This window comes from Aulonocara sp. 'chitande type north' Nkhata Bay, linkage group LG11 (assembly GCF_057382095.1).
Source record: "Aulonocara sp. 'chitande type north' Nkhata Bay isolate Kocher_YH1m ecotype deep benthic linkage group LG11, A_spYH_male_GT1.1, whole genome shotgun sequence".
NCBI classification, from domain to species: domain Eukaryota; kingdom Metazoa; phylum Chordata; class Actinopteri; order Cichliformes; family Cichlidae; genus Aulonocara; species Aulonocara sp. 'chitande type north' Nkhata Bay.
This window is the reverse complement of record NC_141354.1, coordinates 7,220,258-7,234,285: the sequence shown is the minus strand read 5'-3', so window position 1 is coordinate 7,234,285 and position 14,028 is coordinate 7,220,258. Positions and strand designations below refer to the sequence as shown.

At 40.0% G+C, this 14,028-nt stretch overlaps 1 protein-coding gene across 1 annotated transcript in view; it reads left to right on the top strand.

Annotated features, from left to right (window-relative positions):
* The window catches only part of gask1a (golgi associated kinase 1A), a 78,835-nt gene extending 66,647 nt beyond the window's left edge, over positions 1 to 12,188 (top strand). Inside the window, exons 5-6 of the mRNA XM_086310326.1 lie at positions 5,675 to 5,778; positions 9,599 to 12,188. Coding sequence (XP_086166452.1) covers positions 5,675 to 5,778; positions 9,599 to 9,803 — 309 coding nt within the window. The 3' untranslated portion in view covers positions 9,804 to 12,188. The remainder of the gene's footprint in view (positions 1 to 5,674; positions 5,779 to 9,598) is intronic.
* The last annotated feature ends 1,840 nt before the right edge of the window (positions 12,189 to 14,028 follow it).

Below are 14,028 nucleotides of genomic sequence, written 5' to 3'. Positions count from 1 at the left end.
AAGTTGATTGTGAAACACTGAGCGGACGTTGAAATTTAATTTGGCTCACTGATACTGAAGTAACACTGCTGACATGAATGTTTATCATAAAATTAATGTTTTTCACGAAGTCTGCAAACCCAGTGCCAAAAGAGTTGGCACACTGTATAAAATGTCAGTAAAGAAAGAATGCAATGATAGAACATACAAAATATATCAGATGTTTGAAATATTTTCTCATTGTGAATTTAATGAAAGGAACACATCAGCCGGAGGAACATTTTGCACATAAGTCAGTAAGATAGGCAGCTGGTCAGTAATGTGATGGGCATAAAAAAGACTTTGGATATTTCATCATCAAAATATCCTGGGAGGCTGGAGCAATGACTCAGCGCAAAGGACAACACCAAATATTAATATTGGACTCCTGAGATCTTTGGGCTCTGCATGAAAAACAGACATGAATCTGGCATGGAAATCAGAGCAGGGCTCAGAAACGTTTCAGAAATAACTGTCTGTGAACACGTTTTGCTGTGCCATCCACAAATGGAGGTTAAAAAAGAAGCTGTATGTGAGCATGATCCAGAACCCTGGCTGTCTCCTCTGGACCAAAGCTCATCTAAAATGGACCGAGGCAAAGTGAAAAACTGCTCTGTGACTAGACAAATTGAAATTTGAATTTCTTTTTGGAAAATACGGACGCTGCATCCTCTGAACTAATAAGGAGAGTTACCATTCAGGTTGTAATCAGCACTCATTTTCAAAGCTGATATGGGGGTGCATTAGTGTCTGCAGCCTGGTCATCTGGAAAGGCACAGCCAGTGCATCTATAACAAGAGCATGGCTTTGTAGTACGAGAGTCTGGGTCCTGGCCTGCCTGTACTTTAGACCTTCTGGCACATCATGAACTGAAAAATATAGTTAGTTAAGACCCAAGATTGCTGAGGAGCTAGAGTCCTATATCAGACAAAAATAACAACATTCTTCTCCAAAAAGTTTAGCAGCTGCTCTCTTTCAGTTTCCAGATGTTTATGGACGAAGAGGGAAGCTACACAGTGGTGAATGTGGCCCTGTCCTGGCTTTTTTCAGATGTGTTGTTGTCATCAAATTCAAGCACTATTTCTATACTCTAAATATACCATAATATTACCTAGTAAAAGATGCTAGACTACAGTTAAATCCATATTATGATCATTCTGCACCACTCCAAAACCTTCTTTTGCCACGGAAAAGCAAACGTTCTATTTTGTAACTGAAATGCATGGACACTGTTATTCTGTGGCTAGCTTTATTGGAATGTGCATTTTATGGAGGAGAGTATTTGAATTGACGGTCAAACTAATCGTCTTACTCTGCAGCTCTTGTGGCTGATACAGCTGCTGTGTATCAGCCACAGCATCTGTATCATTTATTTGAAAGTCAGAGATGTTGTGAGGACAAGCAACGGCCTTGGATGGCTCAAAGCTATGATGTTTTGGCTCTGTCCCGTAACTCCTTAATGAGTTCCCCTGTCCCACATATTTCTGGTCCTTAATGATAGAGGTATTTTGATAAACAAAGCAGACTTAATTTACTTTGAAGCATCAGGGGGAAGAGGAGACTCCCAAAACAGCACAGTGAGGCAGACGAGTTTTTACAGTGAGTGATGCGCTATTAAAAAAGAAGAAAAAATGACAAACCTAAAAATATGTCAATCAACATCATTCAGTAGCTTTTTGGGTTTTCTCAACTTTTGCCTGTTGTTGTTGTTGTGAGCTTTACTAAGATTTGCATGTTTAGATAACAGCTTTGGCAACTTTAATTTTCTTTGTCACTAAATTATGTGCATGTGAGGTTAACAATACTAGCTTCAATTACATGTTCAGAAAATTTTGCTTGTAACCAAAAAATTGAGTTGACATATTTGGTTTGGCATTGATTTTTATGCCAGGCCTGGAACCAGCCGGGGTTTTACATCAGCTTGTGATTTGGTTGAGTTGGTTGTTACAATAAAAAATGTCAGTTAAATATATTTAACTGACATTTTTTATTGTAACAACCAACGATTTATACAGGAAAATAATGACTATTAACAAGGTTGCCCAAACGTTTGCATCCCACTGTATCTGCCAAAATGCAGCTACTAATGGGACTCACACAAATCTAAAGTGTATTTTATTATCTGAATGTTACAATGTGTAATATTGGCTTTGATAAATGCTGGCAAGTTTATATGGCATGTAGCAAATCACAAGCAACCCACACAAGTGGCACAGTAGCTAATTTCCTTATCATGTGGACGGATCAGGATGGGATATTAACAATGTATTGTCTTTTCCACAACCACATTGATTGAGTCGCACATTGATTTATCCAGAAAAGGTTTTCATTATTATAAAGTATTCCATCAAATAATGTTCTGTAATGCTGGGATTACACTGTGTGATTTTTTTTTTTTGCTCATTTTGAGCCGATTTTTCAGTCGTGCGACCGTTTTGGTGATCGGCCCGAGTTTGGCCTTCATCGTGTGTCATGCATCGTGTAGTATACGTGGGGTAACAAGAAGCGATTAACACCTCACGACCAGCTCCCGATCATCAATCACTTGGTCGTAAGAAAATCAAACGTGTTTGAAATCCTGTCGGCCGTCGTGAGGGTGTCACCGTAGACTCTCACACTGCGCACACGCAAACACAGAAATGAAAGTGAAAAGACGGAGCAGCACAGCGGTGCAGCATATGATCTGGACACAAGCGATGGAGGCACAACTTGTAGAACTTTGGCAAGCTCATCTGAGCCTTTTCGATGTGGCCTCACAAAATTTTCATGACCACAACAACCGTGAAAATAATTGGATGGACATTGCTGCTCAATCACAGCTGCCTGATCAATGTTTTTCATTAGCAATTTAGCAAAGTTGATGGTGGCGCGTCTGTGTGAGTGAAAAACAGAGAGGGAGAGAAAGGGAGAGCGAGCGACAGATTTTCTGTTATAACCTTCATGTTATGGACGCACAGTGTGAGCACTCAGGTCGCATCAGAGTATCGGGCCGTATAGTGTGAGACCCTGCATCATCACCTATGAAATTCTAACCCCTGTGAGTCAATCGTACAGTTCGAGCAGGGGCTGAATAACGCGACTGAAAAAAATTGCACAGTGTATGCCCAGCTTAACTGAATTGATTTATCCAGATTGCTGATACAACATCCAAGACCCCACCCAGTTTCTAGTATTTTCTAACAGTAGAGTCTGTCTTAATAGAAAATATCAGTTCTCATTGTTTGGCTGTTTCACTGCCATACTAATTTGCTAAGGGTACAGGGGAGGTCGTTAAATGTTTTGTTTATGAAGCGAAGAGTTCATGTCTGAAAAAGCCACTTGGGTTAATGTGAGAATGAAATACTGAAATGCTTAGAATGCAGTTTGACACGGTCCAAGTGGACTGTCATGTGTCTTTCAATCTGTGTAATGGTGACACACTATTTAAAGAAACTGTTAAAGGTGAACTGTGGTTTCACTTATCTTTTTTATTTAGGGACACACATAATGTATTTTATCCCCTTTGTAAAGAAACTGCACAAAATTATATAAATCTGTTGTCACAATCTGGGTGAAGCAGACTGTGTGGAGTGAGGACCCAAGTGCTGACACTGACAGTGCTGAAACAGTACAAAACAAAAGGGTGAAACTAAACTATAACCAAAACTGTATGATCTAACGCTAACAAAAACAAACCTGGAACATGAACATTAAAACCTGGCATGAAATACCTGGACCATGAAGGCTTGACATGAATACGTGAAATCCCCCCAGACTGGACAAGGAATGAATGAAAACTCAGAGACTAAATAATAATAATAATGGATTGGATTGATATAGCGCTTTTCAAGGCACCCAAAGCGCTTTACAATGCCACTATTCATTCACTCTCACATTCATACACTGGTGGAGGCAAGCTACGGTTGTAGCCACAGCTGCCCTGGGGCAGACTGACAGAAGCGAGGCTGCCATATCGCGCCATCGGCCCCTCTGGCCAAGACCAGTAGGGTAAAGTGTCTTGCCCAGGGACACAACGACCAGGACAGAGAGCCCTGGGATCGAACCGGCGACCTTCCGGTTACAGATGCGATTCCCAACCCCCTGAGCCACGGCCACAGGAGGTGATATGGTGAAGTGGAAACACATGGGGAAGCAATGGTTTTACTTAACATAATGACGACACAGGGGAAGTGAAACTAAACACACTGAGCACAGAACACCAGAGCATTTCAAAATAAAACAGGAAACATAATGGGAGGCAGACATGGCACACATGATAGACTAAGGTTGTGTCCACATTCATGGGCTGCATCCTCCTGAGGACCCGTCCTTCGCGGTCTACGTGGGCCGGGTCCTCAGAAGGTCAGGTAGGCGGGAAGTAAACAGCTGTGAAATTGGACGGTCTAGCCTTCAGATTTGCGTCACCGCTGTCTCGGTGGAGTTTAGTAAACTCAGCCGTCTGCTCCTTGCTATCTAAAATATAACAGGACACTGGTGTAAATTCTCGACCATCTCACACTTCTGTTTAATCAGTTTTCTGTTTGACGTTTATTCAGATGTGTGAAAACCACACAGCTAGTTTTATTTTATCTAATCTAATCTAATAATTTTAATCTCAGCCAAACCGATTTACTCACGAACAAATAAAACACTGAAAAAAGCCAAACAATAACATTTTTAGGTTATGTAAGTGACTTTTATATCACGTTTAACCTGAGTAGCGAAAGACCGCGGTGATCTGAAAATGATGCGCCGGGAGTTTGACGTTCTCGCCGGCTCTAGTGACCCTCGAGCTCCCAGCTAGCTATCGAGCTGGTGGATAACAGACGTTTCCGAAAACGACGGAGCACTTTTGCAAATATGTGGTATCATGATAAACCGAGCAGATATTTGAAGTTTACACAGCTGCATTCTCGCCTGAAAATATGTTTATTTTGTGACCCAGAAAGAGTAATAAGAGTAATATTAAAAACTTAGCAGCGGCCACCATTGTTGGAAACTGGAACTGGCTGGGCCGCGCTATGAATTCTGGGATATGGTGGGCCACGAAGGACACACCCGACCCATCCTTCAAATTCGGGGAAAAAGAGGACACATTTGTCGGCTGCATTCGGAGGAGTCTACGAATTTGAACAGCCTGCGTTGCGTCACTGTGATGTAATCGGCCTTCAAATGCGTCCTCAGGAGAATACAGCCCATTAATTTGGACACGACCTAAGACACACGGACACAGAGGAAGAAGGAAACTGGAGATGAGACATGGAAATAACTAAGCACAAACAGACCATGATAACTGGGAGGAAAAGGAATGGTTCACAAGGGGAATACGTGTAAGCAAGGGGGAGATGGCAGACAAAAACATTACTGAAACGCATTAAACACAAGGGGGTGAAGACACTAGGGGGACTCTAATAAACAGAACCTAGGCAAAATAGAAATGAGCTTAAGATAACTAAATGAGACTTAAATATAAACCGTAAACATCAAAATATAAGAAAACAAAAAACACTGTGTCAAACAACCCAGGATCGTGACGTCTGTAGTTTATCAGCTTTATTTATTCCTGTTAATATTGTATTACGTTTAATGTTACTCACTTCCAATCGGTGCACACTTCCTTCTTGGTGAGCAAACAGTAGGCTCTGTGTTGACTGTGTATGTTTGTGTGTATTCTCAGGTGAGGAAGACGGATCCCTCCACACTGGTGTTTATAGATAATGCAGGGAGACCACAACAGTCCACAGACAACCTCAACTTCAAGCTGGTTGAGGGCATTGATGAGTGAGTATAAAACATTATGTCAGAGAAGAAGCAGGCAAATGAGATTTTTTTTTTGTGTGCGTGTCCTTCAGTCTAGCAGTGAGGTTCAACAAATTACACCATGCCGATTGAGAAACTCATTTTAGCTCACAGCGGGTAGAAACAATGATGTAAGGAAATGTTCCAGGAAAAAATAAAACACATCCAACAACATATTTCCCTGGTGACGTTTCTGATTTGAACAGCTTTCAAATCAGCAGCACAGAAACGTCCACTGGAAGCTTGTTAGATTTTTGTTACGATGTCTGTCTGATTAGATTAGCGTGCTTTCAATTAGCCTGCTATTCAGTATACTGAATGAATCAGCTCTGATAGAAATTCCCCTTTGTCTGTCACTTAGGATTACTAAGCTCTTCCATAAAATTCTCTTAAATATCTTAAGCCTGGACTTGGAGCTGAATGAAAATAGAATGTTAAAGTCACATATTATTTCTCATGACTGAAGATTAAAGAGAAACTTGTTAGTTTTCAGAGGTGTTACAGGACAAATTTTATTGTATTTATTTATTGTATTTATTGTATTTAATGCTTGCTGTATTTAATTAATATAATTACATTTTAATATACATTCATTTTCACATGATAGTTATTCTTCCTTTTTTGTACACTTTATTGGGTTGAAGGTTTAATTTGAATTTATAAAATAAATTGTTTTTGTCAATAAATATGTCATTACTATACTGTTAAATTGTTCATGCTCATAATAAACATAGTGTGAAATATTGAAGTTAAATTAAGCCCCAAAGCTCAGGCTTCAAACTTTGCTCTTTATGAGCAAAGAGTAGAAGAAAACTTTCAGAGATTGAGCGTTTAGCAGAGTGCTCTTTAAGAGCAAAGAGTAGATTTGCTCATAAAGCGCTGGATTTGAGCTGACCTCTAGGTCAGTCATACAAACAAAGCTCAAAACTTACATCTTCTTTTATACACATATCATCTTTTTTTTTGTCCACAACAGCTGCAGCAGTGTCGGTCTACTGGAATTAGATTGAATTTCTTGGCTGATGAATAAAAAACATTAAACTAAACTACTAGAAAGATTTAGGTTCCAAAAGTTGTTTTTGTGTTTTTCTTTCTCTTTTTTTTTTTTTAGTGTGGTGATTTGTTGAGCTTTGCTGCTCTTGCAGCACTAGAGAATGGCTAATATTGATGTCTCTAAAGCTTTTTGCTTATGACTTATTGATTCAGGAAGCTTGAATCACCAAATGGCTTTCCAACCTGACAGAAGTCTGCACTGCATTATCACAAAAATCTAGTATGGCACAGCACTGTAAAATAAAAAAGTAATAATAATAATGTATAGCCTCCCTTTTCCTTGTTTGTGAAAATCTTCATTACAAAATCTCCCTGTATGATTATTGATCTGTTTGTGAAAAATCACGCAGAGACTCAGAGGCAGAGAACTATGGACAAAACAAAATTAACTTCAGATAAACTGCAGACAGAACAAAAGGCACAAATATTTAAAGGCAACAACAGGAAATCTGGCTTTGTTTAACCCGAAGAGCCAACAAAACTGAATTAAAGAGCAGATTACAAACAATAAGTTAAATGCCATCCTTCCAGCAGAAAGAAGCGAACATGTAGTATGAACACTCACATGCACGACATCTCCTATACAGGAGTATAGTACTCTGTGTGAAAGCATGAACACAACAAATCAGAAAAGTCCAGAACACCATTATTTCAATTCAGTTCAAAAGATACAACAGCAATCAGTGCTTTTTGTGAGTCTGCCAGTGTCAGGGTTTTTATTGAAAAAATGACATATTCTTTCGATACAAAAACATGTTCATGCCTTTTTAATTTGTCATTTATTAAAGTTCTAAATATATATTTTACCTCAAAAGTACAGTTTTTAAATGTAATGTTACTGAAACAAAAAAATAATTAAAAAAAATAAAAATCTATCTGATCGAGAAATCCCTCATCTTAGGAAAAGAGAGTTTATTACAGAGAAATGTCTCTTTCCAAAATAAAAGCTATACTATATGCTTCTTCTGGGCTATATTCTCAGCAGCATATTAAACATATCAGGTCCCCATAAGGAGAATCATGTGCTAATGACTCGGGTAAAGTTTGTAGCATGCGTGCTTGTTGTTTTTGTCTGCTTCCACTTGTCTTTGCACTAGGATGATGTCGGCATAAATGTGCAGTCATATTCATTGTGTTCCCACTAGTGCTGTCAGCGTTAATCTCGTTAAAATGACATTAACGCCATAACGCAGCAAATCTCCGTTAACGAGTTACCGCAGATCGCCCCGTGCGTGGGGCTGGACGGCGTCAACACGTTGATGAGCTAACTGCGCTAACGCACTGCGTGGCACATCTAACATACTGTTTTACTTTTGTCCATGATGCGCTTACCTTCAGGGTCATGCTTGACATGAAAACCAAAATAGTTCCAAACGCCAGATCTGAATGAGGGTGGGGGAGGTTTAATTTTGGCTAGCGTTGAGGCAGTTGCCATGTTGCAACGAGCTTAGCTTCTGTCTTGCTAGCTTGCTCAGTGGATCTGCGCTCGACAGTGCAGCCTAGGCGGAGTATTTGAACGCAGATCCACTGAGTGCTCAACACAGACAGCATCGTCAGAAGAAAAGTTGTGTCAAACTTTTCTTCTGACGAAGAAAATTGTTTGATACATTTACGTACCGAACCGAAAGCACTGTATCGAACGGTTCAATACCGATACGAGTATTGTTGCACCCCTAATTTATATATATATATATATATGTGTGTGTATATATATATATGTATATATATATATATATATATATATATATATATATAAAATCAACAGTGAGTTCTGTTGATTTTATTTGTGAACACATGTCCATAAACATGGCTTGCCCATAAAAATATAACCGCACATCCGAGGATAAGAGTCAACCTTGAGGTGACTTTTAAAAATGCAGTTTTTAAAAGATTGTGTTGTATAGAATGCATCTTGTGTAATAATTAAACAACAGTCTCTTACACATCCTTAAGTTGAATTTCACCTTTGCAGAGTAAAGGGTATGTTATGCAGTGGGATGCATACAGTATGAAGGGCGGTAGAGTTTTCAAAACTTTATTTATATTTACACAAACTCAAAGAGAAGGACAACATGTTTTTTAATTGCTGTGTAGTTGTTGCTTTTTGATTTTTTAGAAGAAGCTGAAATGGGGCTGTTAAGCCACGCCCCTGAGAGGTAATGAAGAAAAGTGTCAGCTTCCTTTTAATGAATCAGCCAGGTTCAAAAACTAATGATGGCTGAGGGAGTATCTGCTGTGTAATAATCACTATCAACATGAATTCTTCTTGTGGCACAGAGTGACTCCACCTCTAGCTCCGTCACCAAGTCTAAAAGTGTACTCGTATATTAAAAATATACAGTTTGTGTGTAACCTCAACATTGAAGTAGAAGAGCATCCCAGCAGAATGAACCTTTTTTTGATAATCCACAAGTTTTCTTCTTATGCCACCCTCAGGCTAAGATGTCAGCCTTCAGTAGCCTTGTAGCCTTTATTCTAGCAGCATGCTCAGGGCAATTTTTTGAACTTTTCATGGTAAAGCATTTTCTTCTTTTAAAGTGTTCTGTACAAATCAGGCTTGTCGCCATTGTTTCATCCCTGGCACTGCTAAAACCTAGATCATGAGCAGGTTCTTTGTTTTTTCCTATATTGTGACGAATAAAGAACATGACGATCTTTAGAGTCTGCACACAAATATTTTAGTTTTCTAGTCTGTGAAACAGCCATTAAAGCTACAACATATCAAAACCAATGTTATGTCTTTTGTCAGATTTCCAGAGAAAGCTGTGTCTGTGCTGCGCTCAGGCTGTCTGGAAAGTCTTCTGCTACGCTCCCTTTACACAGACAGGGAATTCTGGGACAGCCACGGCGGGTCCAGCGGTCTCGGGCCTCTCATCCACATGGTGGAGCAGAGAGGAAGAATTCTCCTGCAGCACATCAGGGACAAAAAGCTTCAGCTCAAGAGGGATCTGTGACTGACCTGATCAGGCCAGCCTGGATTATAAAGTAGATGCAAACTGCATCTATTAGCTGTCGTCAAAGAGAGCAAGAGTCTCTGGAAGAAAAGAAGCCTGCAGCAATGAAATGCATTGTATAATTTAAAGCACAAAAGTCATTAAGATTGAAAAGTGCGCCGAGGCACAATGAAAACAGATTTAGAATGGTTTTTGCAGTGCAGAGTCATCCAGGGCTTGCATGGTGGAATAAAATATTTAAATGTGTGCAAACAGATCAACAAAGCAACAAAGTGGACTGAAACACTGGGAGCTAAGTGCACTGTCTGGCAGCCTGAGCCCAGCAATTCATGAACATGTTTGACTTTTTCACTTCATAATACGCTTTTCATTCTTCGTTGGTTAGTCTTAGTGTTCTGTAGTATTGGCTGTACAGCAGATACAGTATTTTTAAAAGGTGCAACTGCTTTTAGGTCAGCTGGAGAGATGGACCCCTGTGCTCTTGCATTCTGGTCTGCACTTTGTAAAGATGCTAAAGGGCCCTCTAGACTGACCAAATGTCAGCATGTGGTGCTTTTAGAGTAAGATTGAGTTGATACAAAGCACTCTGAAACTTTCTAAAGGTATATTGCAATTTGCGTTATTTCACCAAGTCCTACCACAAAAGACTGTTCTGTTTTCACTTAAAGTTTGATGTCTAGGCTTCAAGCTCATCACTCCCACCACATATGATTCACACAGAAACTAGGGAGTGATGACTAAACATCCTCCCTGGAGCCTACAGGTTGATGGAGGTAGAGACCCCGGACAGCAGAGCCATTAATATGTCAGAGGGAGAAATGGGAAATTCGGGAATGAAGGAAGACCGCTAAGGTTTCGGCAGGTATATGACATAAGGAGAGATAGTGTGTATGACTTACCAGCCTGAGCTCACAAGCTTCACTCCATTTAATTCATTACAAAATAAAGTGTGTTGTCATGTCTCTGCTTTAGCCATTTTTATTGTTATTATTCAGGAAACAGATTCAAAACTAAACCTGAAGATGTGTCATTGTGTGTACCCTGTTAAAAAAAGAGCCAGCAGTCCTAAATTTGATTGACTCAAATTAGGGCTGGGCGATATGACCCAAAATTCATATCTCGATATTTTTTAGCTGGATGGTGATATACGATATATATCTCGATAATTTTTTTTTAAAGCCATGATGTAAGAACAAAAAGAGAGTTGTTAGTCAAAGCTGTGGCCCAGATGTCACACAGGCACTTTTAGTAACATACAGCGTAGATGTACATGAAGAAATTACTCAAAAATAAATTATCAGCATTTATTAAATCAGTGGTTCCCAAACATTTTTTGCTAGGCCCCCCTTTGTTTTACAAGAAAAATGTTTATATTCAGCTATGCTCCATCTCCTGCGCCCCCCCCTGCAATGGCTCTGCGCCCCCGCCCCCCTAGGGGGCGGGCCCACACTTTGGAAAGGTCTGCCAGCGCCGTGTTCCTCTGCGGACAGTGTACTCCCGAACCATCTGGTCCATCACATCCACGCCACACTTTGTTTTGTTGTAAAGGGTGACAGTGTTTAGCTTCCTTTTGGTAGTGTTATCAGTCTGAACCACGCTGTGCATGCTGCTAAGAATATAGACTGTCTTCTTCCGTTTGGCCGCATACGCCGTCAGCGTGGCAGCAGAGGTTGAAAACACCTAAGAAATAAGATAAATTGTTATTTCCATAGCCCTTTTACACACAATGAAACACATAAACATAGAACCACAAAAGACCTGCAACATACCTGAGTGGTGAATTCACTGCGATCTGTCTGTCTAGTGGATTGAGGAATTTTCCTGCGAATCTTGTTGACTGTGCCGAGGATGGTGGTTTTCCGTCTAAGAAGTTTTTGCGCAAGTGAAAGCGATGTGAAAAAATTGTCCGTGGTAACATTTCTGCCCTTGTCTAGGAATGGTTCCATCAGCCTCATTACTACATTTTCAGAAAGTCTCTCCCCAGTGGGACGATTGGGGTCCTTGCCAAGATATGGGAAGACATTGCAAATGTACTTGGATTTTAGGTCGCAGGCCACCCAAAACTTGATCCCAAACTTGTCAGGTTTACTTGCAATATTCTGCAGGAAACAGCACCGAGTCTTTGATGGGAAAAGCTGTTCTTCAACGGTGATATGTAGACCAGGGTTGTAGCACGTGATGCAGTTGGTGACCAATGATCCCCACACACTGGAAATTGCAGCAAACTTATCAGTCTTTGCTCGATTTGCTCCATTGTGGCATCAATCAGACCACTGGTATAATGTTGAAATGTGCTCACTCACTTTTTATTATTATTTGTAAATATGTGTACAAATGGTTGGTTTTTTTGTACTGTTTTTATCAATAAATCTCAGCAACAAAGGAAATACACCCATGTGTGTTGATTTCTCCCTAAGATGGCAAACTGAAACACTCCAAGTTGGTGACTTTTGGAGATTTATTTCCCTGGATGATTGAGAATGCATCAAGATGAAACACAAAAGGAAGTTCACAGCTTTTAGCAGCTCCCCCAACCCCTCAATCACACACCCCCACTCCCCTCCCTCCAGAATTCCCAGGTAACAACCCAATTTACATATGAATGACTAGCCAATTTAGCTTCCACTTGGCTGAAGCTAAAGCTTAGCTAAAAGCCATTTGGCTGCTCTCCCGGGTTTTAAAGGTAGAAAAAGCCAAATGGCAGTCCGTGGGGGTTTAAGTAAATAATAATGCTCCATAAATAAAAGAAAACAATGTTGTTTTTGTGGATAACAAAAAGCTCACAATTGTGCAGTCAAAATGTAAACTAAAAGATGATGAGCATAATAACAAAGACAGACAGATTTCACAGCTGCTCTGTTCCCAAGTTCTACTACTGCGTGACTGACAGCCTTGAGTTTGAAATCCTCTTCGTAACCATGTCTCTTAACAGGTGCCATTTATGGCCCTTATATACACACAATACAGTAATATTACGTTGAAGCACAGTACGTATCACTCCACGAGGCTAAAGACTACGGTAGCCGTAATGCTCCGACAATCCATAAGCGGTGCTGCTCCGTAGCTTACCAAAGTCGTACTAAAACATTTTTTTGACAGATTGCTGAGCGTCGTGTACCACATAAAAACGGTTCGCGGTCATTAAGCACAACCAGAATTCATACATAAGGCGCACTGTCGATTTTTGAGAAAATGAAAGGATTTTAGCGCGGTTAGATCGCTAACACGTTGACGCCGTCCAGCCCCACGCACGGAGCGATCTGTGGTAACTCGTTAACGGAGATTTGCTGTGTTCATCTTGTCGTTGCCTGCAGGTGAAGCTATGGGTGAGGGGGAGTTGTGTTCAGTGAAGGAGAGGCGAGGCCAAGTAACGTTGCGTAGAGACAAAAGTGGACGAAAGAGGCAAACTTGCGGCTCCACAAGTATAATTATAACGTAACATATACTATATCGATATAAACGATATTGTCACATCTTATATCTCGTATGAAAATATATAGATTTTTTTTTTTTAAAAACTTGATATATCGCCCAGCCCTAACTCAAATGGTTTGATCATCTGCAGAATATGCAATACCGCTGTAGCTCCGTCTGTTCTTCAGGGCGCCTGTCACTGCTTTTCATTGAAGCCTCCCATCTGCACTCAGTAGCTTCTCCCCAAATGTCGCCTCATTGAAGGGAAATGTGAGACAAATTATCCCCCGTTTCCTCACTCTGTTTTAATATTACAGAGAGCTAGCAGCAGATCGAGTGATTGATTTGGAAATCTGCTTTTGTGAGATAAGCTTTTAATCGAGGGATTAAAACTGGCTGTCAGCAAATAGCTTCTGGAGCAGATCCTGGAAGCTTTTTGATTTATAAAAAATTACTAAATATATTTAGATTTTTTTTTTTCTATTGCAAACTGGCTGAACTTGTACATTGTATAATACAAATAGTGAATCTAAAGTTGAAAGAAAATTTTATAAAAATCAAATACCATTAGTGAAGGAACCGAGCTGTGGTCTTTCTGTTTGAGCAGCACGTATTTTAAGCTTCACTGTCAGAAAAAATCCCTTTTGGCATGTTGCTATTGTGAGATGCACAGATGATATCAGTTGAAGCTGTTTTATGTTTGACCCGTTCTGAATTAAAATTCCAGGCATATTCAATTCACAGATTAATGACATTTTCTATGGCTCCCTCTTTCATCACTGAATAAATGGCTGTAATGAGAAATGATTCA